The sequence below is a fragment of the Budorcas taxicolor genome, chromosome X (genome assembly GCF_023091745.1).
Source record: "Budorcas taxicolor isolate Tak-1 chromosome X, Takin1.1, whole genome shotgun sequence".
NCBI classification, from domain to species: domain Eukaryota; kingdom Metazoa; phylum Chordata; class Mammalia; order Artiodactyla; family Bovidae; genus Budorcas; species Budorcas taxicolor.
Genome location: NC_068935.1, coordinates 55,420,398 through 55,446,701, shown reverse-complemented (window position 1 = coordinate 55,446,701; position 26,304 = coordinate 55,420,398). Strand labels below are relative to the sequence as shown.

Sequence of the window (26,304 nt, the reverse complement as noted above, 5' to 3'; positions counted from 1 at the left end):
CCTGAACAGCAACAACAACACTAATGATGATAATAATCACAGAACCCCTTGAGAACACAAAATGGTAATGGCTGACTCTATTAAGTGCCAGCTTCCCATGGAAGAGTCTCTTTTGAGTTTTGAATCCAGTAGTTCTGTCTATAGAGAAGCATATACCCTAGTGCAGTGGCTCTCAACATTTCTACTTCAGAATCACCTGTAAGGTTTGGTAAAACACTGCTGTCTGAGCCCCCCAACAGATCTCCTGAACCAGAATTCTCAGAGTGGCTCCAAAGCAGCCTCTTTGGTGTTTAGAAGCACTGTGACTCTGACATACACCACATTTGGAGGAACATGGCCTTAGACCATCTTTCATGGGCCTTTCATGAGTTCTGAAAGGCCATTATTCCATTACAAAAGCCCTCCAGAGTTATACTCAAAGGGAAAACTAGTTTCTAAGAATGAGTTAGAGGCACAAGAAATAGATAGTGAAGGCATAAGAAGATACATGCTATAGTGAGAAATGAAAAGGTCTGTAGTTATTTAAAACTGAAGCAAGAAACTCTAAGAGGGAACTTAATAATCTTCAAGAAGTAAATGAAGGAGGATGACATATAGCAACGAGAATGACTATTCTAATTAGAACAAGACAAATAAATAAAAATAATTGGTCTCAAAAAAAAATAATAATTGGTCTCGACATGCTACAGAAGTCAATCAGAAGACACTTACCAATGAGTTAAGGGATCTGCAATTTATATATATATATAATTATAAAATATAAATATATATATATATATATATCTTCCTTGGAGGCTCAGAGGTTAAAGCATCTGCCTCCAATGCAGGAGACACGGGTTCAATCCCTGGGTCGGGAAGATCCCCTGGAGAAGGAAATGGTAACCCACTCCAGTATTCTTGCCTGGAGAATCCCATGGACGGAGAAGCCTGGTAGGCTACAGTCCATGGGGTCACAAAGAGTCAGACACAACTGACTGACTTCGCTTACTTACTTACATATATATATATATATATATATATATATATATATATATATATATACACACACACACACACACACACACCATCTTTCCAAAAACCCAAAATTTTTTGGCCAACTCAATATAAGCTAATAACTTATCCAGCACTTAACATTTGCCAGGCACTGTTCTAAGCACATTAAATACTGACTGTTTAAATTTTTTAGCTATCCAATGATGCAGGCATCACAATTATCACCATCATTGCTATGAAGATGAAGAAACTAAGACACATAGAAATTAAGGTACCTCTCAAATATCACACTAAGCAATATTGGAACTGAAATTTGAACCCAGAAGATGTCCTGCTCAAGGCCATTCTCTTAACCACTATTTTATACTTCATCTCATCCTAATAGTTTTGAAAAGGAAATGAAAAATAAAACATCTCCAGGCTTCCTCTAAGCCAGTACTATTATTGTTGAGGCTTACATTTCTATCTCATCAATACCACTCAGAAGAGACTTCCCAGGTGGTCCAAAGGCTCAGACTCCACACTCCCAACGCAGGGGCCCCAGGGTTCAATCCCTGATCAGGGAGCTAAATCCCAACCGCTGCAACTGAAAGATCCTGCATGCCACAAGTAAGACCTGGTGCAGCCAGATAAATTAATTAATTTAAAAAATACCACTCAGGGACTTCCCTGGTGGTTCAGTGGTTAAGAATCCACCTTGCAATGCAAGGAACATGGATTCGGTCCTTGGTAGGGGAACTAGGACTGCACATACCATGGAGCAACTAAGCCCGCGGGCTGCAACTAGGGAGTCTGTGCATTGCAATGAAAGATCCCACATGATCCAATGCAACTAAGGCCTAACACAGATGAATAAATTCATAAATATTTAAAAAATACCACTCAGAAGCTAGATTAGAATCAAGAATGTAGAATTATATGCTACTTATCTATAGGATGTTGAAAAACTTTTTTTCTGTGATTTGATTTCGATTTGTGTAAAATGGGGTCAATATTTTTTAGGATGCTAAATATTCATGAGATAAGGATGTGTAAGGCTGAATGGCATGTACAACCCAAAAGATACAGAGAGAATTCCATACGAGCTAGATATATGACTCTACTTCAGATCCTTGTTTCTCGCTAGAATGGTGTATTTCTACATCATAATGAAGCTGTTTTACTGCCTTCACTTCTTGCATTAACTGTGGCAAATGTTACTACATGCACTATCTGTTTGATGTATATGGACTGCAAACTGATTGTAAATTAATCGTCGAAGTTCTTCTGGCGTTATCACAAGCTGTCACAATAGAGATAAAGTGGTTTGTAATGATGATTGCTCAGCAAATGGATTGATAGCAAGGGAACTCATCAACCTGGTCTATTATTAATAGAGCACACACTTTATAAAATCTGGATTGCTGATAAAAGAACAGCAAAAGTCACTTTGGTGACAGAAGAATGTATTGAAAGTACTTGGGCTGATAACTGCATCATGTTCTCGCCTAGCTCTTTCAAAATTTGAAAGCCTTTAGACAGTAATTAGTAGGACGGGGAAAATAATGCTGTGAGGTAAGGATTTTTCCCCTAAGAAATCTGTCAAAAAGTTCTCAATATTATAATGTCATTCAGTGCACTCCTGGGGAAAAAAGAGGGGAGCCACTAAAGTGCCTGTATCAAACAGAGCTGTGCATTCTCAGGATGAACTTGTGAGCTGAAAGGGGGCCAGGTCCCAGTGGACAGTGTGATGCCCTCTCTTCTTTCCCGTGTTATTTGTGATGAAACAAATTGTGGTTATCAAAGTGCAATCTTTAATTTTGCTGTCCTGGACCTATGCACTGAAGTGTACTTTAATTAACCAGAAGAGTCAGAAAATATTTTTCCAGTGAAGTGAACATCTACTGCCAAGGATGTGAATTTTTTATACCCATCCCAGATGATTCAGAAAGGCACTATGATTTGTGAACTACCACTGAATATCATATACCAATGAATTCTCCAATTCTGAAGAGGGAAAATAAAATATACATCATTGAAATGACCCTGAATATAAATTCACTGTAACTTAATTAACTGTAGAATAAAACAAACTCTTGCCTTATTTCTGGTAGACCATTGTCTTTTCTTTATCCACTGCCATGAGTATAAAAGTAGGAAGAGTAAAGGGATCCCCCAGACTGATCCCAGGAGAATCTCACCAAGTTGCTTGCTTACAAAGACCCCTGGTAGCTACACAGCTTCCACCTGGATGTCCTAGCAGAACCTCCCACCAGTACCTCATGCCACCAGTGCCTTCCATGTCAAAGTTTCCTGCTCCTCTCACTGTGCTCCCTCTCTGGGTTGATAAAAGGAAGGTAGCCTAAGTGGAGGGCTTCCCTGGTGGCTCAGCAATAAACAATCTGCCTGCCATTGCAAGAGATATGGATTCTATTCCTCAGTCAGAAAGATCCCCCTGGAGGAGGGCATGACAACCCACTCGAGTATTCCTGCCTGGGAAACCCATGGACAGAGGAGCCTGGTGGGCTACAGTCCATGGGGTTGCAGAGTCGGACATGACTAAACAAGTCTCACTGGATAGTACTCGAAGAGGGACTGTTGAGTAAAAGTGATGTCATAATGGTCTGGAAACAGCCACTGGAGGCCAACAGAATGGAAGCTGTTGGGGGTGTGGGAGCCTGGGCTCCACTTGAGAGGGCTATAATGTCATTATAATGGCAAAAAAGGGGGTTCCCTCAAAAATCCAACCTTCAGTTAAGGCAAGGAGATGCTAGAGGTGGTTAGAGAAAGTCTGAGATTACAAGGAAGCTGCTTCACAATGAAAAGGGAGTTCTCAAATGCAAAGAGGAAGGACTGAGAAGAGGGAAAGGGAGGTGGGCCAAGGTGGGACTACTGCAGAGAAGAGCTGACAGAAGAGGTTGGGGATCCAAAAGAAGACTGTGACTCCTAGATGTTGAGGTCCCAGGAGTGAGATTGTGTGTCATGTCCAGAGTGTATACAACACCCACTGGTAGGCACTCAGGAATGAACTGCTGTATGTTGCTCAGTTGACTCTCCAAGAAAAAATAAAAAACCCCAATATGTGGTGTTTGCTGATTTCACAGTGTAAAGATTCCCACCATGGCTGGTTTACATTACCAATATCATGTCCCTAAAGGCAGAACTGGGAAGAGATGCACACAGCTAGTTCTTGCTGGAAGGTACAAGCTGGCTCCAGCATACCACTGGCATTCTGGAACCATTTCCTACATTCACAGAATAGCTTTAAGTCTGGAATTGGAAGACAGGCAGGAGGAGTGTGTTTTCCTCTAATTAATGACTGTTCATTTGTAGGATTCATCATGTTAATCAAATAAAAGCAGATCCTGGCTCTGTATATGCTTCTTGATAACTGAACACAGAATAAATATGATCGAATGAGTGTTGAGTGCTCAGTCATGTCTGATTCTTTGTGACTCCATGGACTATAGCCCACCTGGCTCCTCTGTCCATGGGATTTTCCAGGCAGGAATACTAGCGTGGGTGGCCTTACCTTCCTCCAGGGCATCTTCCTGACCCAGGGATAGAACTCGCATCTGCTGAGTCTCCTGCACTGGCAGATGCATTCTTTACCACTGAGCCCCCTGGGAAGCCCAAGTGCTGCAGATGTGATTGTTGCCCCCATCTGTGCACTTGTCTCTCTCATATATTTTCTTTTCTTTCAAGTAGAGAATTGCAGGGAACCAACCAAGGCGCAGTGTCATGTCCATGCACCCTCTATGTTTTTATCCCTGGCCACTGGTGGGTAAAGCACAGATGCCATCCTCAACTTTGACCATCGTGTAGCCTGGAACTGAATCTTTCAGTTTTTCCCATCCTGAGCTGTCTAGTGTTAAAATCACCATTGTACTAGTCTGTGTAGCTATGGGTGATTCTAGTTCAGCTCAGCAGATACCACAGATTGGGTGTGTAAGAAGCCAAGACCAAAAGAGTAAGCAAAGGAAGAAGACTGGCACTGGGTCAGTGCCAGCCACCAGGGAGAGGCGGGAACGCAGGCTCGTGGAGGCATTATGCCAAGCAGAGAGATTTATACACCAAGAGATCGAGAAATATCTAGCAGAAGGAATGGAACAAGGGCAGGGTGGGCAGTGGCGGCGGGGGGTGGGGCACTTCCCTGGTCATCCAGTGCATGGGACTCCAGGCTTCCACTGTGAGGGGCTCGGGTTCAATCCCTGGTTGCACAGTGTGGCCAAAAAGTTAAAAATAAAAATAGAAAATGAGAAAATAGTAAAAGAAGATTGGAACTGGGCAAGAAGTTGAAGGCTTCCTGCAGCAGGGGAACTTTATATACTCTCTGCCCAAGGGAGGAATCTCAAAGCAGCGCAGGCCCTGCAAGGGAGGCAGATAAGACCACATCAGTGCAACACCGCTGAGGTGATGAGGGACATTTGCACATCTGCTAAGGAGACTACAAGAGGGATATCGGTTCAGCTGGTCAACAGTAGTGCTCCTTTGCATTTCTCCACACTCCACATGCAGGTTCCTGTCTGTTCTTCTCATTGTGAAAGTGAAAGTGTTAATCGCTCAGTCCTGTCCAACTCTTTGCAACCCCATGGACTGTAGCCCACCAGGCTCTTCTGTCCATGGGATTCTCCAGGCAAGGACACTGGAGTGGGTTGCCATTTCCTTCTCCAGGGGATCTTCCTGACCCAGGGATCGAACCAGCGTCTCCTGAATTGCAGGCAGATTCTTTACTGTCTGAGCCACCAGGGAAGACTATTCTTCTCAGTAACTGCGTAAAATGGTTGCTCTGTTTTTAAAGAGCGAAGACTCTGTTAGGATGATTAAAAAACAAAAAGCAAAACTACAAACTGGGGAAAATATTTGCAACACCATATCTGAAAAAGTTAACCACTTGAGTACTGGAGTCCCCAGTACTCTTAACCCAGTCTCCACCAATGGTGATGTCTTCTGTAATTCTACTACAGCAACAAAATCAGGAAACTGACATCAGTACAACACTGTTAACTAGACTACAGACATTAAATAGAGTAGATAAATACTATTAACATTCAACAATAACAAGAAAATCTGATGCGAAATTGTACAAAAGAAATAGACAGATAATTCACCAAGAAGAAGCTATGGGTGACAAATAAACACATGGGAAAATATGAAGACTGGCCAGGAGGGAAATGGACATTAAGGTATCATACCTACCTATCAGAATGGCTAAAATCAAAGACAGTGACACCAAAAGTGGTGAGAATGTGAAGAAACTGGATCACTCATATGTTGCTGATGGGAATGTAAAATGGCATAGCCACTCTAGAAAGAGTATGGCAGTTTCTTATAAATCTATATATCCATTTACCATTCAATCCAATGATTGCATTCTTTGGCATTTATCTTAGAGAAATGAAAACTCAGGTCAACTCAAAAACCTATACATGAATGTTCATGAAGCTTTATTCATAGTAGTTGAAAAGTAGAAGCAACCAAAACATCCCTGATAGAAAGTCTATTACATACCCATAATGGAATACTACTTAGCAATAAAAAGGAATGAAATATTGATATATGCACTAGCTTGAATGGATCCCAAGTGCATCATTTTGACTGGAAAAAAAGCCAATTTCAAAAGGTTACATACTGTATGCTTGCATTTATATAACATCCTTGAAAAGACAAAACCATAAAGCTGAAAGAGAGATTCATGGTTGTCAGGGGACAAAGACTGACGCAGGAGATGAGCATGACTTTAAAGGGGAAGCACAAGGGAGTTCTGTTAGAGTGAAAGAACAGTGCCATATCCTGACTATGGTGGAGATTACACAAATCTATATATGGATCAAATGGCCTAGAGCTATGCATGCACACACACACACACAAGTGCACATAAAAACTGGCAAGGATCTGAATAACATCTGTGGTCAACTGTATTGTACCAGTGGATGTCAATTTTTTGGTTTTGATATTGTACTACAGTTATATAAGATATCACCATTGGGAGACTGAAGGGCTCAAAGGACTCTAGTACTACTTTTCCAACTTCCTATGAATCTATAATTATTTCAAAATAAAGAACTTAAAGAAATGCTGGCTGGAAGAGATATCATAGCAGGCATGTTTGTTCACTGCCATGAAGGGCAAATTGTTGCAACCATTAGGCTATATATATCGAAATTCCTACCATCATTCCTCTTCTTTAATCCTATAGGACTATATCTGTAGGAGTCAATGAGATATTTATTCAAAATGCATGTTCAAGAATGTTTACAGCACAATACCAAAGAGACAGAAACAACTGGACTATTTAACAATGGAGTTAAGGCTGACGAAATGACACCTTATCCATAGGATGGGTCATTATGTGGCTACTAAAATCATTATTGTAAAGAACACTTGGTGCATGTGGAAATGCCAAGTAATAATCTGGATGCACAGCCATATGTACACTGATATGCCAATTTAAAAATAATGACTAAAACTCTAGAGGAAAATATAGTATTCACAGGAACTAACTACAGGTGATTGGATTTTATGTAATTTTTATTTTCCACCTAACTGAAATTTCCAAATATTCTACAATGATATGCCTTACTTTGCCAAAAAGGTGTGTGTTTATATGTGTGCCTTTATATATATATTAAAGTATGGTCTAGCTTACTATTCCTCAGACTTTTCTGGGCTCTTGTTAAAATGCAGATTCTGATTCAGCAGGTCCAGAGCACAGCCTGAGATTCTGCGTTTCTAACAAGCTCCCACACTATGCTGATACTGCAGGTCCATTATGGGAGCAGGGGCCTTGCTTAGCCAAACCCCAAACGATGACCAAATGGATTTTCTGAATAGAAAATGTGTTGTTCCATTTACAATTACTTTTACTGACATACATTGCAGAAAAAAACCTACATCATGAATGCCTTGTCACAAACCTATACCCACAGCAGATTCTGATTCATCAGCTCCTACAAACATCAACACAAAGTTTAGAAAACATTCAGATTCAAAGCTGGGGGATTTTTCAACCAAACAAACAACAAACAATAAACTTTCCAGTAATTCAGGTGGGAGAGCTACATCACTCCAAACCAAATTCCAAATAGATTGAAGAGACAAAGGAAAAAATAGACAATGATTTTGAAATATATATATATATATAAAACATAAAAAATACAGATGAGTATTCTCTGACATAATGAAAAACAATCCCTATGGGTAAATTCAGTAGAGGAATAATAGCTCACATTGAACACATCATGTACCAGGCACTGCACTAACTTTTTGTATGCATTATCTCATTTAATCTTTCACATTAAAGCTAGGAAGTACAAAATATATATTCCACACAAACCATAATTTAGGTAGCCCTGGTGGCTCAGATGGTAAAGAATCTGCCTGCAGTGCAGGAGACTGGGTTCAATCTCTGGGTTGGAAAGATCCCCTGGAGGAGGGCATGGCAACTCACTGCAGTATTCTTGCCCAGAGGAACCTGGCAGGCTACAGTCCATGGTGTCACAAAAAGTTGGCCATGACTAAGCAGCTAAGCACAGCACACCCATATTTTATAGGTAATGGAACCAACTTATAGAAATATAAGGTAAGTAGTTGCCCAAGGTCACCAAGCTAACAGTTGTCAGAGTCCAATTTCCAACTCAAAGTTACACTCTCAATGAAAAAAAATAAAAGAGCCAGATATTGGCCGCATGCAAATCTTATACTTCAGCATGTCCAAGACCATAAACAATTAAAATGCAAATAATAAACTAAGGAGATGATTAATAACAAATGTAGAAAAGGTGATTATCCTTAATATATAAAGAACTAATACAAATTGAAAAGGAAAACACTATGACCCCAACAGAAACAGAGATCAAGGTAGAGCAATTCACAAAGAAGAACATGCGTGTACAGGTGTGTGTGTGTGTGTGTGTGTGTGTGTGTGTGTGTGTGTTATAAAAGACTGGAGGGAAAGAGCCAAAGTATCAATAAGTATTTCTTTGTGGTGAAATTATTAAATCACTTTATGACTTTCTATGTTTTGTCTACAATGAGCATATATTTATTTTATGATCAAGAAAAATGAAAGCTAGTCATATTGGCTCCAAATAGACTTGATCTCATAGCAATTGCTAATCTTGTCCTCCATTGTCCTCTGGAAGTTCACATTTGCATTTAACAAATTTCTCTGGGACAACATTTATTCATTCATCCATTCATTCATTCATTCATCCAGCTAATATACTTCTTGAGCATCTACTGAATACTAGTGTGTAGCCAGGCAATAAATAAGTAAAATACGCAGACATGGACCTTGCATACAAAAAGCTACATTAGGAGACAGACTTTAAGCAAATTACATGACTAATTAAAGACCGATGGCAGTTAAGATCTCTTAAGCTAAGTCACTTCAGCTATTACAGATGGTTACCTACATTCTACTTATTCCTTTCATCTATGTTGTTGTTTAGTCACTATCATGATCCCCATTCACCAGTTCAAAGTGAACTTGGATTCTCAGGTCAGTCGTCCTCTGAAAATGGTCCCAGCCAGCCCTCTAAACATCTCCTAGCTGCCAAATCATCTGCACGTGTCCCAGGACTTCATCAGACTTGACCTCCTTGCTGTATCTGATTTTGCTGACCACTTGTCTGGAAACTCTCCTCCCTTCATTCCCGTGGCACCTCAGTTCTCTTTTTTTTCTTCCCATCTCTCTGACTCATTGTTCTAATTCTTCTTTGTTGGCTTATCTTCTTCTACCTTGCCCTTAAATTCTGGAGCTTTGTTCCTGTTCTCAGCCCATGGCTCTTCCATTCATTCTACCCATCTCCCTGCCCAGGGTGGTCCCATACATCTCTATTGCTTCAGCTACATCTGTATATCAGTGATTTTCAGTCTTCACGGATAGCCCAGATATCATTCCTGAACTTTAGACATGCATTTCTGCATTAGTCAGGATGCAATAGGTTACAATTTGGTTTAAACAATTCAAAACCTCAGTCGTTTCACAAATGTTGATTTCCTGTGGACACTGTATGTAACATATACCTGGGTAACATTCCAAAGCTCTGTCCTCCAAGTGTTCAGAGTGATGGAAATGCCATTATCTGGACCTACACATGATGGGACTTTCCTGATAGCTCAGTTGGTAAAGAATCTGTGTGCAATGCAGGAGACCCTGGTTCGATTCCTGGGTCAGGAATCTACTAGATAAAGGACAGGCTACCCATTCCAGTATTATTGGGCTTCCCTTGTGTCTCAGCTGGTAAAGAATCCCCCTGCAATGTGGGAGACCTGGGTTTGACCCTGAGTTGGGAAGATCCCCTGGAAAAGAGAAAGGCTACCCACTCCAGTATTCTGGCCTGGAGAATTCCATGGACTATTTGCTCAGTCGTGTCTGATTCTTTATGACCCCATGGACTATAGCCAAGTTCTTCCGTCCATGGGATTTTCCAGGAAAGAATACTGGAGTGGTTTGCCATTTCCTTCTCCAGGGGATCTTCCCAACCCAGGGATGAACCTGGGTCTCCGGCATTGCAGACAGACTCTTTACTGTCTGAGCCACCTGGGAAGCTTCATATAGTCCATGGGGTCTCAAAGAGTTGGACACAAGTGAGCGACTTTCACCTTCACTTTACATGTGAGAGGAGACAGTCTGCTTGGTCAATGCAACAGGGGAAGAGAGACTGGAGAGTTATACTGCTAAATCAATACTTTGGCCCAGAACCAACTCACATTATTACCACTCATAGCCTGTTGGTTAGAAATTGTCACAACACCCCATCTAACTTCAAATGGAATCCTCCAATGTGCTGGTAAGAACAGGCAAACTGGATATGGGTGAGGACTACAAGCCTCTATCAAAATATCCAACAGAGTACTAGACAGCTCTGTGTAACTATGATGTAGGCACATAAAATTGAGTATATCCAAAACAGAACTCTTACCTCTAGCACTGCCCTAGATTCATAAATATTCTCTCTACCTCCCGTCTTGCCCTTTTCCTATGAAACCAATATACTCTCCACCTTACATCTTTCCTGAACACAAATGTGATTGTGTCACTCTCATGGTTAAAACACTTTTCAGTGGCTCCATGTTGCTCAAGATGTGGCACTGAGGCTGTTCACAATCTGGCCTTCATCACCTCTCCAGTCTCACTTCTGTCCCCTTTCTCATGAGCACCATCCCAAACTCCTGGCAATTCCTTGACTGCGCCATACAGTCTCACACTCCACACACCTTTCTCATGCCAGGTTGCCACTCCTGGGACCATCCTTTCTACCATCTCACTCCTTCTTACCTTTTAAAATTCATCTTAGTCATCCCCTCCTTCATGAAGTCTTCCCTGAAACCCTGCAATCACTCCATTTATGCAGGAAATAAATCCATTGTGCCAAAGCAATGTATTCACTTTGGTACCTGATTTGCATGGAATCAATTTCTAGAAATTTCACATTTTCACACTTGCATTTGACAAATTTCTCTGGGACAACATTCATTCATTCATCCATTCATTCATTCATCCAGCTAGTATACTTCTTGAGCATCTACTGAATACTAGTGTGTAGCCAGGCAATAAATAAGTAAAATATGCAAACATGGGCCTTGCATACAAAAAGCTATATTAGGAGACAGACTTTAAGCAAATTACATGGCTGGATTTGAACCAACTCAAAAAATTCAGATTATTAAATCTAAGACCTGGAGGTTACAATCTATAGTACTCTCCCTGTCTGCACACCATCTCATTATCAAGAGCTTTTTATCCCTTCCTCTGTTGATGGACATGTAGGTTGTTTCCTACATCTTGGCTACCATGAGCAGTGCTAAAATGGACACAGGAACACTAATACCACTGTGATATCTTCAGTTCTTTTGGATAAATGCCTACAAGTGGGAATGCTAGATCATAAGAGAATTCGGTGTTTAATTTTTAAAGAACCGGGGGCAGTCCTGTGATGGCAGAGGAATAGGATGCGGAGACCACTTTCTCCTCCACAAATTAATCAAAAGAACATTTGAACACTGAGCAAATTCCACAAAACAACTTCTGAATGCTGGCAGAGGACATCAGGCAGAAAGGACATCTAACCCAGACATCTAATCCAGAAAGGCAGCCCATTGTCTTCGAAAAGAGATAGGACAAAATATAAAAGACAAAAAGAGAGACAAAAGAGTTAGAGATGGAGACCCGTCCTGGGAAGGGAGTCTTAAAAGAGGAGAAGTTTCCAAACACCAAGAAACCCTCTCACCAGCGGGTCTGTGGGGAGTTTTGGAATCTCAAATGGCAATATAACAGGGAAGAAAAATAAATAAATAAATAAATAAATCAGTTCAGTTCAGTCGCTCAGTCATGTCCGACTCTTTGCAACCCCATAAACTGCAGCACGCGAGGCCTTTCTGTCCATCACCAACTCCCGGAGTTAACCCAAACTCACGTCCATCAGGTCAGTGATGCCATCCAGCCATCTCATCCTCTGTCATCCCCTTCTTCTCCTGCCCCCAATCCCTCCCAGCATCAGGGCCTTTTCAAATGAGTCAACTCTTCACATCAGGTGGCCAAAGTAATGGAGTTTCAGCTTCAACATCAGTCCTTCCAATGAACACCCAGGACTGATCTCCTTTAGAATGGACTGGTTGGATCTCCTTGCAGTCCAAGGGACTCTCAAGAGTGTTCTCCAACACCACAGTTCAAAACCATCAATTCTTCAGCGCTCAGCTTTCTTCACAGTCCAAATCTCACATCCATACATGACCACAGGAAAAACCATAGCCTTGACTAGACGGACCTTTGTTGGCAAAGTAATGTCTCTGCTTTTGAATATGCTATCTAGGTTGGTCATAACTTTCCTTCCAAGGAGTATGTGTCTTTTAATTTCATGGATGCAATTACCATCTGCAGTGATTTTGGAGCCCAAAAAGATAAAGTCTGACACTGTTTCCACATCTTCTTGCCATGAAGTGATGGGACCAGATGCCATGATCTTCATTTTCTGAATGTTGAGCTTTAAGCCAACTTTTTCACTCTCCTCTTTCACTTTCATCAAGAGGTTTTTTAGTTCCTCTTCACTTTCTGCCATAAGAGTGGTGTCATCTGCGTATCTGAGGTTATTGATATTTCTCCTGGCAATCTTGATTCCAGCTTGTGCTTCTTACAGCCCAGCATTTCTCATGATGTACTCTGCATAGAAATTAAATGTTCGTCACAGCAATGTTTATAATAGCCAGGACATGGAAGCAACCTAGATGTCCATCAGCAGATGAATGGATAAGAAAGCTGTGGTACGTATTCACAATAGAGTATTACTCAGCCATTAAAAAGAATACATTTGAATCAGTTCTAATGAGGTGGATGAAACTGGAGCCGATTATACAGAGTGAAGTAAGCCAGAAAGAAAAACAACAATACAGTATACTAACACATATATATGGAATTTAGAAAGACAGTAACGAAGAAAGATCGTAACGATAACCCTGTAAGCGAGAGAGCAAGAGACACAAATGTATAGAACAGTCTTTTGAACTCTGTGGGAGAGGGAGAGGGTGGAATGATTTGGGAGAATGGCATTGAAACATGTATAATACCATATAAGAAAAAAATCACCAGTCCAGGTTTGATGCAGGATACAGGATGCTTGGGGCTGGTGCTCTGGGATAACCCAGAGGGATGGTACAGGGAGGGAGGTGAGAGGAGGGCTCAGGATGGGGAACACGTGTACACCCGTGGTGGATTCATGTTGATGTATGGCAAAACCAATACAATATTATAAACTGAAAAAAATTAATAATAATAAGTAAGTGATAAATGATTTTAAAATAAGCAGGGTGACAACATACAGCCTTGACGTACTCCTTTTCCTGTTTGGAACCAGTCTGTTCTTCCATGTCCAGTTCTAACTGTTGCTTCCTGACCTGCATATAGGTTTCTCAAGAGGCAGGTCAGGTGGTCTGCTATTCCCGTCTCTTTCAAAATTTTCCAGTTTATTGTGATCCACACAGTCAAAGGCTTTGGCATAGTCAATAAAGCAGAAATAGATGTTTTTCTGGAACTCTCTTGCTTTTTCCATGATCCAGCAGATGTCGGCAATTTGATCTTTGGTTCCTCTGCCTTTTCTAAAACCAGCTTGAACATCTGGAAGTTCATGGTTCACGTATTGCTGAAGCCTGGCTTGGAGAGTTTTGAGCATGACTTTACTAGCGTGTGAAATGAGTGCAATTGTGCAGTAGTTTGAGCATTCTTTGGCATTGCCTTTCTTTGGGATTGGAATGAAAACTGACCTTTTTGAGTCCTGTGGCCACTGCTGAGTTTTCCAAATTTGCTGGCATATTGAGTGCAGCACCTTCACAGCATCATCTTTCAGGATTTGAAAGAGCTCAACTGGAATTCCATCACCTCCACCAGCTTTGTTCTTAGTGATTCTTCCTAAGGCCCACTTGACTTTGCATTCCAGGATGTCTGGCTCTAAGTGAATGTGAGTGATCACACCATCGTGATTATCTGGGTGGTGTGAAGATTTTTTTTGTACAGTTTTCTGTGTATTCTTGCCACCTCTTCTTAATATCTTCTACTTCTGTTAGGTCGATAGTATTTCTGTCCTTTATCGAGCCCATCTTTGCATGACATGTTCCCTTTGCATCTCTGATTTTCTTGAGGAGATCTCTAGTCTTTCCCATTCTATTTTTTTCCTCTGTTTCTTTGCACTGATCACTAAGGAAGGCTTCCTTATCTCTCCTTGCTATTCTTTGGAACTCTGCATCCAGATGCTTATATCTTTCCTTTTCTCCTTTGCTTTTTGCTTCTCTTCTTTTCACAGCTATTTATAAGGCCTCCTCAGACAGCCATTTTGCTTTTTTGCATTTCTTTTCCATGGGGATGGTCTTGATCTTTGTCTTCTGTACAATGTCATGAACATCCATCCATAGCTCATCAAACACTCTATCAGATCTAGTCCCTTAAATCTATTTCTCACTTCCGCTGTATAATCATAAGACATTTGATTTAGGTCATACTTGAATGGTTTAATAGTTTCCCCTACTTTCTTCAATTTAAATAAATAAATTAACCCCAGAAATTATGCGCCTAACGAAAACTCCCAGCAGAAAATTAGCCCAGATGCTTGCATCTGCCACCAGCAAGTGGGGGCTGAACAGGGAGGGGCGGACTGCATTGCTTGGGTAAGAAATGACCTGAATGCCCTGAGGGCAATCTGAGGGAGCTACCGTGAGATAGCAACCCAAACTGTGGGATAGCCAGAGAGAGAAAAAAAAAAGAGAGAGAGAGAGAGAACTATCCTGTGAAAAGCCCTAACCTAAGGCACTGCTGAGCGAACACCAGAGGAGAGCAAGCGGACTGCAGGCTGGACCATCCCCTGCCTGAGGCAGGAAGGCCAGCGGGGGGCATCCAGGGTTCTTGGCCCCAGAGACCCATCCTCTGCAAACTGCAAGCAGGCTCCCAGTTGCCAACCAAGACTTCTTGGGATTCTGGATGGCTGACATCTGCCGGGAGGGTCGCAGCCAGAGATCAGCTCCCCAGAAGAGACACACAGCATACCTGAGACAGGCGCTTTCGCTGCCACCCGGGAAACCAAGGGGCTGGGACCGACCGGGGAGGCAATAAGACACAGCTCCCACTTAGGGAGAGTGCGCTCGCCAAGCACCTGGTTGCCTGAGCTGCTCGGACCTGGGAACAGCACAGAACACAGGCCCAACAGAGTCTGCGCCTTTGTGGAGTACCCGAGAACCTGATCCTGAGTAGCTTAGACCTGGGAAGTGCATGCAACCAAGGGCCCAGTTTACACAACTCCCCTGCAGAGCAACGTGGAGCCTGAGCAGTGTAGACCATGAAAGCACACGAGTTGTGAGCGAGGGCAATCCCATTGTGGCCAAGACACTGTGAGCACTCCCCACACGTGCCAGTGATATTTGTTTGCAGTGTTCCTCCCTCCTCACAGCACGACTGAAGAAGTGAGCCTAAATAAGTGACAACCTTCGTCTCCTTGTGTCACAGCAGAAATTAGAAACTGAAGAGACCTGCAAACAGAAGAAGCTAAAATAAACAGAGGGAACTGCTTTGGAAGTGACAGGTGCAACAGATTAAAACCCTGTAGTTAGCACCCACTGCATTGGAAGGGGCCTATAGATCTGGAGAAGTATAAGCTGGAACAAGGAACTATCTGAAACTGAACTGACCCCACACTACCTGCAACAGCTCCAGATAAATTCCTAGATATATTTTTATCATTATCAATTTTTTAATTTTTAATTTTTTTATTTTTAAGACCTCTATTACTCCTTTAATTTTCATTTTTATAACCTACTATTGCCTTGCAAAAAAAAGATCCTATTTTTAAAGCAAACTTCATATATATATTTTTTTAATTTCTGTGATTTTTTTTAATATTGTATTTTTGAGAGTCTAACCTCTATTCTAGATTTTTAATCTTTGCTTTTTGGTATTTGTTATCAATTTTGTAGCTTTAAGAATCCAATCTTCAGTACCCATTTTACTTAGGAGTGTGATCACTGGCTTGATTACTCTCTCCCCCTTTTGACTCTCCTTTTTCTCCTGCAGGTCACCTCTATCTCCTCCCTCCCCCATCTATTCTCTACCCAACTCTGTGAATCTCTTTGTCTGTTCCAGGCTGTGGGGAATACTTTGGGAACTGATTACTGGCTAGATCTGTCTCTCTCTTTTTAATTCCCCCTTTTCTCCTGCTGGTCACTTCTATCTCATTCCTCCCTCTTCTCTTCTCTATGTAAATCTATGAAGCTCTCTGAGGGTTTCAGACTGTGGAGAGAACATAGGGAATTGATTACTGGCTAGCTTGCTCTCTCCCCTTTTGATTCCTGCTCTTCTCCTGGTCACCTCTATCTCCCTCCTCCCTCTTCTCTTCTCCATGTAACTCTGAACCCCTCTGGGTGTCCCTCACTATAGAGAATTTTTTCACCATTAACCTAGATGTTTTATCATCAGTGCTGTATGGATGGAGAAGTCCTGAGGCTACTGTAATAATAAGACTGAAAACCAGAGGCAGGAGACTTCAGTCCAAAACCTGAGAACAACAGAGAACTCCTGACTCCAGGGAACAATAATCAATAAGAGCTCATCCAAAAGCCTCCATACCTATACTGAAACCAAGCACCACCCAAGAGGCAACAAGTTCCAGAGGAAGACCTACCACGTAAATTCTCCAGCAACTCAGGAACATAGCTCTGTGCTTCAATATACAGGCTGCCCAAAGTCATACCAAACCCATAGACATCTCAAAACTACTACTGAAAACTTCATTGCACTCCAGAGAGAAGAAATCCAGCTCCACCCAACAGAACACTGACACAAGCTTCCCTAACCAGGAAACCTTGACAAGCCAGCCATCCAACCCCACCCACAGTGAGGAACCTCCACAATAAAGAGGAACCATAAACTGCCAGAATACAGAAAGGCCACCCCAAACACAGCAATCTAAACAAGATAAAAATGCAGAGAAATACTCAGCAGGTAAAGGAACATGATAAATGCCCATTAAACCAAACAAAAGAGGGGGAGATAGGGAGTCTACCTGAAAAATAATTCAGAATAATGATAGTAAAAATGATCCAAAATCTTGAAAACAAAATGGAGTTACAGGTGAATAACCTGGAGACAAGGATTGAGAAGATGCAAGAAATGTTTAACAAGGACCTAGAAGAAATAAAAAAGAGTCAATCAATAATGAATAATGCAATAAATGAGATCAAAAACACTCTGGAGGGAACCAACAGTAGAATAAAGGAGACAGAAGATAGGATAAGTGAGGTAGAAGATACAGTGTTAGAAATAAATGAATCAGAGAGGAAAAAAGAATTAAAACAAATGAGGACAACCTCAGAGACCTCTGGGACAATGTTAAACACCCTAACATTTGAATCATAGGAGTTCCAGAAGTAGAAGACAAAAAGAAAGACCGTGAGAAAATACTTGAGGAGATAATAGTTGAAAACTTCCCTAAAATGGGGAAGGAAATAACCACCCAAGTCGAAGAAACCCAGAGAGTCCCAAACAGGATAAAACCCAAGGTGAAATACCCCAAGACACATATTAATCACATTAACAGAGATCAAACACAAAGAACAAATATTAAAGCAGCAAGGGAAAAACAACAAATAACATGCAAGGGGATTCCCATAGGGATAACAGCTGATCTTTCAATAGAAACTCTTCAGACCAGGAGGGAATGGCAGGACATACTTAAAGTGATGAAAGAGAAAAACCTACAACCCAGATTACCATATACAGCAAGGATCTCATTCAAATATGAAGGAGAAATCAAAAGCTTTACAGACAAGCAAAAGCTGAGAGAATTCAGCACCAACAAACCAGCTCTTCAACAAATGCTAAAGGATCTTCTCTAGACAGGATACACAGCAAGTGGGTATAAACTCGAACCCAAACCAACAAAGTAAATGGCAACAGGATCATACTGATCAATAATTACCTTGAATGTAAATGGGTTGAATGCCCCAACCAAAAGACAAAGACTGGCTGAATGGTTACAAAACCAAGACCCCTATATATACTGCCTACAAGAGACCCACCTCAAAACAAGAGACACATACAGACTGAAAGTGAAGGGCTAGAAAAAGATATTCCACACAAATAGAGACCAAAAGAAAGCAGAATAGCAATACTCATATCAGATAAAATAGACTTTAAAATAAAAGCTGTGAAACGAGACAAAGAAGGACACTACTTAATGATCAAAGCCTCAATCCAAGAAGAAGATATAACAATTATAAATATATATGCACACAACATAGGAGCACCGCCATATGTAAGACAAATGCTAACAAGTATGAAAGGGAAAATTAACAATAACACAATAATAGTGGGAGATTTTAATACCCCACTAACACCTATGGATAGATCAACTAAACAGAAAATTAGCAAGGAAACACAAACTTTAAATGATACAATAGACCAGTTAGACCTAATTGATATCTATAGGACATTTCACCCCAAAACAATGAATTTCAACTGTTTTATCAAGTGCACATGGAAACCCTCTCCAGGATAAATCACATCCTGAGCCATAAAACTAGCCTTGGTAAATTCAGAAAAATTGAAATCATTCCAAGCATCTTTTCTGACCACAATGCAGTAAGATTCAATGTCAATTACAAGAGAAAAACTATTAAAAATTCCAACATATGGAGGCTGAACAACATGCTGCTGAATAACCAACAAATCACAGAAGAAATAAAAAAAAATCAAAATATGCATAGAAATGAATGAAAACGGAAACACAACAACCCAAAACCTATGGGACACTAAAAGCAGTGCTAAGGGGAAGGTTCACAGCAATACAGGCTTACCTCAAGAAACAAGAAAAAAGTCAACTAAATGACCTAACTCTACACCTAAAGCAACCAGAAAAGGAAGAAATGAAGAACCCCAGGGTTAGTAGAAGGGAAGAATTCTTAAAAATCAGGGCAGAAATAAATGCAAAAGAAACAAAAGAGACCGTAGCAAAAATCAACAAAGCCAAAAGCTGGTTCTTTGAGAAGATGAATAAAATTGACAACCATTAACCAGACTCACAACAAACAAAGGGTGAAGAATCAAACCAACAAAATTAGAAATGAAAATGGAAAAATCACAACAGACAGCACAGAAATACAAAGGATCATAAGAGACTACTACCAGCAACAATATGCGAATAAAATGGACAACTTGGAAGAAGTGGACACATTCTTAGAAAAGTATAACTTTCCAAAACTGAACCAGAAAGAGGCAGAAAATTTTAACAGACCCATGATAAGCACGGGAATCAAAAGTTTAATCAGAAATCTCCCAGCAAACAAAAGCCCAGGACCAGACAGCTTCACAGCTGAATTCTACCAAAAATTTAGAGAAGAGCTAACACCTATCCTACTCAAACTCTTCCAGAAAATTGCAGAGGAAGGTAAACTGCCAAATTCATTCTATGAGGCCACCATCACTCTAATACCAAAACCTGACAAAGATGCTGCAAAAAAGAAAACTACAGGCCAATATCACTGATGAACATAGATGCAAAAATCCTTAACAAAATTCTTGCAAATAGAATCCAACAACATATTGAAAAGATCATACATCATGACCAAGTGGGCTTTATCCCAGGGATGCAAGGATTCTTCAATATCCACAAATCAATCAATGTAATACACCACATTAACAATTTGAAAGATAAAAGCCATATGATTATCTCAATAGATGCAGAGAAGGCCTGTGACAAAATTCAACATCCATTTATGATAAAAACCCTCCAGAAAGCAGGCATAGAAGGAACATACCTCAACATAATAAAAGCTATATATGACAAGCCCACAGCAAACATTATCCTCAATGGTGAAAAATTGAGAGCATTTCCCCTAAAGTCAGGAACAAGACAAGGGTGCCCACTCTCACCACTAGTATTCAACAAAGTTTTGGAAGTGTTGGCCACAGCAATCAGAGCAGAAAAAGAAATAAAAGGAATCCAGATTGTAAAAGAAGAAGTAAAACTCTCACTGTTTGCAGACGAAATGATCGTCTACATAGAAAACCCTACAGACTCCACCAGAAAATTACTAGAGCTAATCAATGAAGACAGTAAAGTTACAGGATATAAAATTAACACACAGAAATCCCTTGCATTCCTGTACACTAACAATGTGAAAACAGAAAGAGAAATTAAGGAAACAATTCCATTCACCACTGCAACAAAAAAATAAAATACTTAGGAATATATCTACCTAAGGGATGGAGCCAAAGCAAAAACAACACCCAGTTGTGGATGTGACTGGTGATAGAAACAAGGTCCGATGCTGCAAAGAGCAATATTGCATGGGAACCTGGAATGTTAGCTCCATGATCAATGCAAATTGGAACTGGTCAAACAAGAGATGGCAAGAGTGAACGTCAACATTTTAGGATTTGGAAAACTAAAATGGACTGGAATGGGAGTATGTAACTCAGATGACCATTATATCATATCTACTACTGTGAGCAAGAATTCCCTAGGAGAAATGGACTAGACATCAGTCAACAAAAGGTCCAAAGTGCAGTATTTAAATGCAATCTCAAAAACGACAGAATGATCTCTGTTCATTTTCAAGGCAAACCATTCAATATCATGGTAATCCAAGTCTATGCCCTGACCAATAATGCTGAAGAAGGTGAAGTTGAATGGTTCTATGAAGACCTACAAGACCTTTTACAACTAACACCCAAAAAAGATGTCCTTTTCATTATAGGAGACTGGAATGCAAAAGTAGGAAGTCAAGAATCACCTGGAGTAACAGGCAAATTTGGCCTTGGAATACAGAATGAAGCAGGGCAAAGACTAATAGAGGTTTGCGAAGAAAATGCACTGGTCATAGCAAACACCCTCTTCCAACAACACAAGAGAAGACTCTACACATGGACATCACCAGATGGCCAACACCGAAATCAGATTGATTATATTCTTTGCAGCCAAAGATGGAGAAGCTCTATACAGTCAACCAAAAGAAGACCAGGAGCTGACTGTGGCTCAGATCATGAACTCCCTATTGCCAAATTCAGACTTAAATTGAAGAAAGTATGGAAAGCCACTAGACCATTCAGATATGACCTAAATCAAATCCCTTATGATTATACAGTGGAAGTGAGAAATAGATTCAAGGGACTAGATCTGATAGATAGGGTGCCTGATGAACTCTGGACTGAGGTTCATGACATTGTACAGGAGACAGGGATCAAGACCATCCCCTCCTGGAAAAGAAATGCACAAAAGCAAAATGGCTGTCTGGGGAGGCCTTACAAATAGCTGTGAAAAGAAGAGAGGTGAAAAGCAAAGGAGAAAAGGAAAGCTATAAGCAACTGAATGCAGAGTTCCAAAGAATAACAAGAAGAGATAAGAAAGCCTTCCTCAGTGATCAATGCAAAGAAATAAAGGAAAAAAATAGAATGGGAAAGACTAGAGATCTCTTCAAGAAAATTAGAGATACCAAGGGAACATTTCATGCAAAGATGGGCTTGATAAAGGACAGAAATGGTATGGACCTAACAGAAGCAGAAGATATTAAGAAGAGGTGGCAAGAATACACAGAAGAACTGTACAAAAAAGATCTTCAAGACCAAGGTAATCATGATGGTGTGATCACTCATCTAGAGCCAGACATCCTGGAATGTGAAGTCAAGTGGGCCTTAGAAACCATCACTACGAGCAAAGCTAGTGGAGGTGATGGAATTCCAGTTGAGCTCTTTCAAATCCTGAAAAATGATGCTGTGAAAGTGTCTCACTCAATATACCAGCAAATTTGGAAAACTCAGCCATGGCCACAGGACTGGAAAAGGTCAGTTTTCATTTTAATCCCAAAGAAAGGCAATGCCAAAGAATGCTCAAACTACTGCACGATTGCACTCATCTCACATGCTAGTAAAGTCATGCTCAAAATTCTCCAAGCCAGGCTTCAGCAGTATGTGAACCGTGAACTTCCAGATGTTCAAGCTGGATTTAGAAAAGGCAGAGGAACCAGAGATCAAATTGCCAACATCTGCTGGATCATCGAAAAAGCAAGAGTTCCAGAAAAACATCTATTTCTGCTTTATTGACTATGCCAAAGCCTTTGACTGTGTGGGTCACAATAAACTGTGGAAAATTTTGAAAGAGACGGGAATAGCAGACCACCTGACCTGCCTCTTGAGAAATCTGTATGCAGGTCAGGAAGCAACAGTTAGAACTGGACATGGAAGAACACACTGGTTCCAAATAGGAAAAGGAGTACATCAAGGCTGTATATTGTCACCCTGCTTATTTAACTTATATGCAGAGTACATCATGAGAAACGCTGGGCTGGAAGAAGCACAAGCTGGAATCAAGATTGCTGGGAGAAATATCAATAACCTCAGATATGCAGATGACACCACCCTTATGGCAGAAAGTGAAGAGGAACTAAAAAGCCTCTTGATGAAAGTGAAAGAAGAGAGTGAAAAAGTTGGCTTAAAGCTCAACATTCAGAAAATGAAGATCATGGCATCTGGTCCCATCACTTCATGGGAAATAGATGGGGAAACAGTGGAAACAGTGTCAGACTTTATTTTTGGGGGCTCCAAAAACTGCAGATGGTGGCTGCAGCCATGAAATTACAAGACACTTACTCCTTGGAGTTAAAGTTATGACCAACCTAGATAGCATATTGAAAAGCAGAGACATTAATTTGCCAACAAAGTTCCGTCTAGTCAAGGCTATGGTTTTTCCTGTGGTCATGTATGGATGTGAGAGTTGGACTGTGAAGAAAGCTGAGTGCCGAAGAATTGATGGTTTTGAACTGTGGTGTTGGAGAAGACTCTTGAGAGTCCCTTGGACTGCAAGGAGATCCAACCAGTCCATTCTGAAGGAAGTCAGCCCTGGGATTTCTTTGGAAGGAATGATGCTGAAGCTGAAACTTCAGTACTTTGGCCACCTCATGCGAAGAGTTGACTCATTGGAAAAGACTCTGATGCTGGAAGTGATTGGGGCAGGAGGAGAAGGGGACGACAGAGGATGAGATGGCTGGATGGCATCACTGACTTGATGGACATGAGTCTGAGTGAACTCCGGGAGTTGGTGATGGACAGGAAGGCCTGCTGTGCTGCAGTTCATGGGGTTGCAGGGAGTCGGACATGACTGAGCGACTGAACTGAACTGAACTGAAACCGTGGTGGAGGTAATGAAGTTAATGGCGACCTCCTTCAAAAGATCCCATGCACACACTGCTACACTCAGTGTCCCCAACCCTGCAGCAGGCCACTGCCGACCCACACCTCTGCCGGAGACTCCCAGACACTCACGGTCAAGCTTGAGTCAGTCTCTTGGGGGGTCATTTTCATTATATGATGTACCAAAGTAGTCAAATTCATAGAGTCAAGCTGTAGAATGGTGGTTGCCCAGAAAGGGAGAAGTTATTAATCAGTGGACATAAAGCTTTGGTCAACAAATTGAAATAGTTACAAATTAAATTTTAAATATGATTTAATTTAGTTTTAAAATAAAATAAATCACTTTTATTGAAGGCACCTCACCCCCTCCTAGTTATTCTCTCAAATGTATTCTGAGATACCAGACTATTGAGACAGATGTGGATAAGTCTCACCAGTGCCAAGAAAATAACATCTAGTGAGTCCAAAGACCTGGGATCCATCACATATAATAAAACAGACTTTCACTGCTCCCTGTCACCTTCCCCATGCTTACACTTCACTCAGGCATCCTGGCCCCCCTTTCAGTGCTCCCAAAGACTCGTGTTCTCTGTTGCCACTGGGACTTCTCATATATGCACACACAAACACACACATACAGAGAGAGGTGGGACCAGTATAAAATACTCATCATGAAAATACTTCCTCAATGACTAAATGAAGGAAGTGGAGTTGTTCTGATTACATTGGGATAGAGAGTGTCCAGAGTATCCCCTGTTATGGTTCTGAGAAATCTCCTGAGAGCACAATGGGATAGGCACCAGAACGAAAGTGTAAGTGAAGTCACTCAGTCGTGTCCAACTCTTGGTGACCCCATGGACTGTAGCCTGCCAGGCTCCTCCATCCATGGGATTCTCCAGGCAAGAATACTGGAGTGGGTTGCCATTTCCTTCTCCAGGAGATCGTCCCAATCCAGGGATCGAATCCAGGTTTCCCACACTGCAGGCAGACTCTTTACCATCTGAGCCACCAGGGGCTCCTGAGAAATCTGAGAGCACAATAGGATAGACACCAGGATAGGCACTATGATCCACCAGACTTATCCTGCAATGGGTTTGTTAAAAGGAAGAGGAAAAAGCTAAGTACTAACACTGAACATCAGCAAAGAAATCCATGTATTTCATCTCATTTCATTTTCATCCATTCACATTTCCCCAGAAGAGAAAAGAGGAGAGAGAATGTGAGCCCACGTGAAGGATGCATTGTGACCCTAAGACCCATCCTCTTTTCAGTTGGATCAGTTGGATCATTCACATTCCATCAGTGGTTTGCATTGTGTGAAGTGAGAGGATATTCCAATGCTATGGCCCCTGCTTGGTCCTCCGATTTCTATTTGCTCATGGCCAGGCCTCTGCCCATGCCCTGTTACTTGCCACCACAAATCTAATCAGTACCTATTTGAAGATCAAGGGAAAAACTTAAGGATGTGCAGAAGATTTTCAAGAGATCAGACTTGAGAGCCTGAAATCCTTACCAGTTTAACCCTATTCCAGAGAAAATTCTTTCTCTGGATATTTAAAGAAGCACCAGTGATGAAATTGTGCTCTAAAGACACCTTGAGCCAACTACATTACTTCTGAGTGGATGCAGCCTGGTGAGAAATTAGCATGGTGGGGGAAAAAAAATGTGTTTTCATTTGTGTTTCAGTCTCCAGTACTGCTTTAGTAGCTGAAGATCAGAAACTAAAAATGGACGGGCAGGCATTATCTAAGGTTGAGCTTTTTACAATGGTGAATGCTTGGAAAGGGCAAAATCAGATAGTGCAAGCCAGGGTCTTAAAGATACTGCCTTTACATTCAGACATCTTTCCCCTGAGAATAACTTAGGGACAGTGCTGAAAAATGCTCATGTTTTTTATAGTAACCTTCCTGGCTGCCCTCAAGAGCATTTTATAAAGTGTTTTATATGTACTGAAAATCAGAAGTGGGATTCTGAGTGCAATGTTGGATTCATTAAAAGCAGTGATCACTCCATTAATAGGCCTCACTCACAAGTATGACCTGTCTACCCTGCCATCTAGGTTAGGTTCCAAAAGCAGGAGTAGTCTCGGCAGTACATGGCTTTATTCTTTCAGGTACCTGACATACTCCAGCTAATATCATTTCTGGCTCTGAGCCTCTTTTGAAATAGATGTTACTGTAATATTGGATTTCCCTCATTACATAACATAACCCCTTTATTTATTCATCAGCAACTTTTTTTTTTCTTCTCTCCATTTATATCCAGACTTTTCCACCTAATGTCCGAAACCTAAGAGACACTGTGCTGGCAGCAATAGTAGTTTAGCAAGTAATAGAAAGCAATAGCAGGCAGCAACACTAGTCTAGAAAGTTCCTCCTCCACAGTCCACTCCTGTTCACACAGAGTAACATTACATAGGTTACAAAGATGCAACTAGTGGGCTATTTTTACCACCAGGCTGAATTACTGTTAGTACCAATTTGGCAGATGGGATGAAGGCACAACCCGCCCCTTCACGTCCTTAGGAATTGTGTCTAAAGTTCAGACACATGTGTATTGCTGAGAACACTCCTCTTCTGGAACCTGACTAGATTGAGTAGAAATGTGCAGACCTGAGTGGCTTTGTCCTGGGAGACATTTTCATAACATGTGATGATGGATTGGAG

General features: G+C 41.1%; 1 protein-coding gene across 1 annotated transcript in view; it reads right to left on the bottom strand.

Moving 5' to 3' along the window:
• Nucleotides 1-4,123: 4,123 nt before the first annotated feature.
• The window catches only part of FMR1NB (FMR1 neighbor), a 126,595-nt gene continuing 104,414 nt past the window's right edge, over nucleotides 4,124-26,304 (bottom strand). The window contains exons 6-7 of the mRNA XM_052662633.1: nucleotides 15,509-15,637; nucleotides 4,124-4,242 (exon numbers count right to left, since the gene is read on the bottom strand). Coding sequence (XP_052518593.1) covers nucleotides 4,124-4,242; nucleotides 15,509-15,637 — 248 coding nt within the window. The remainder of the gene's footprint in view (nucleotides 4,243-15,508; nucleotides 15,638-26,304) is intronic.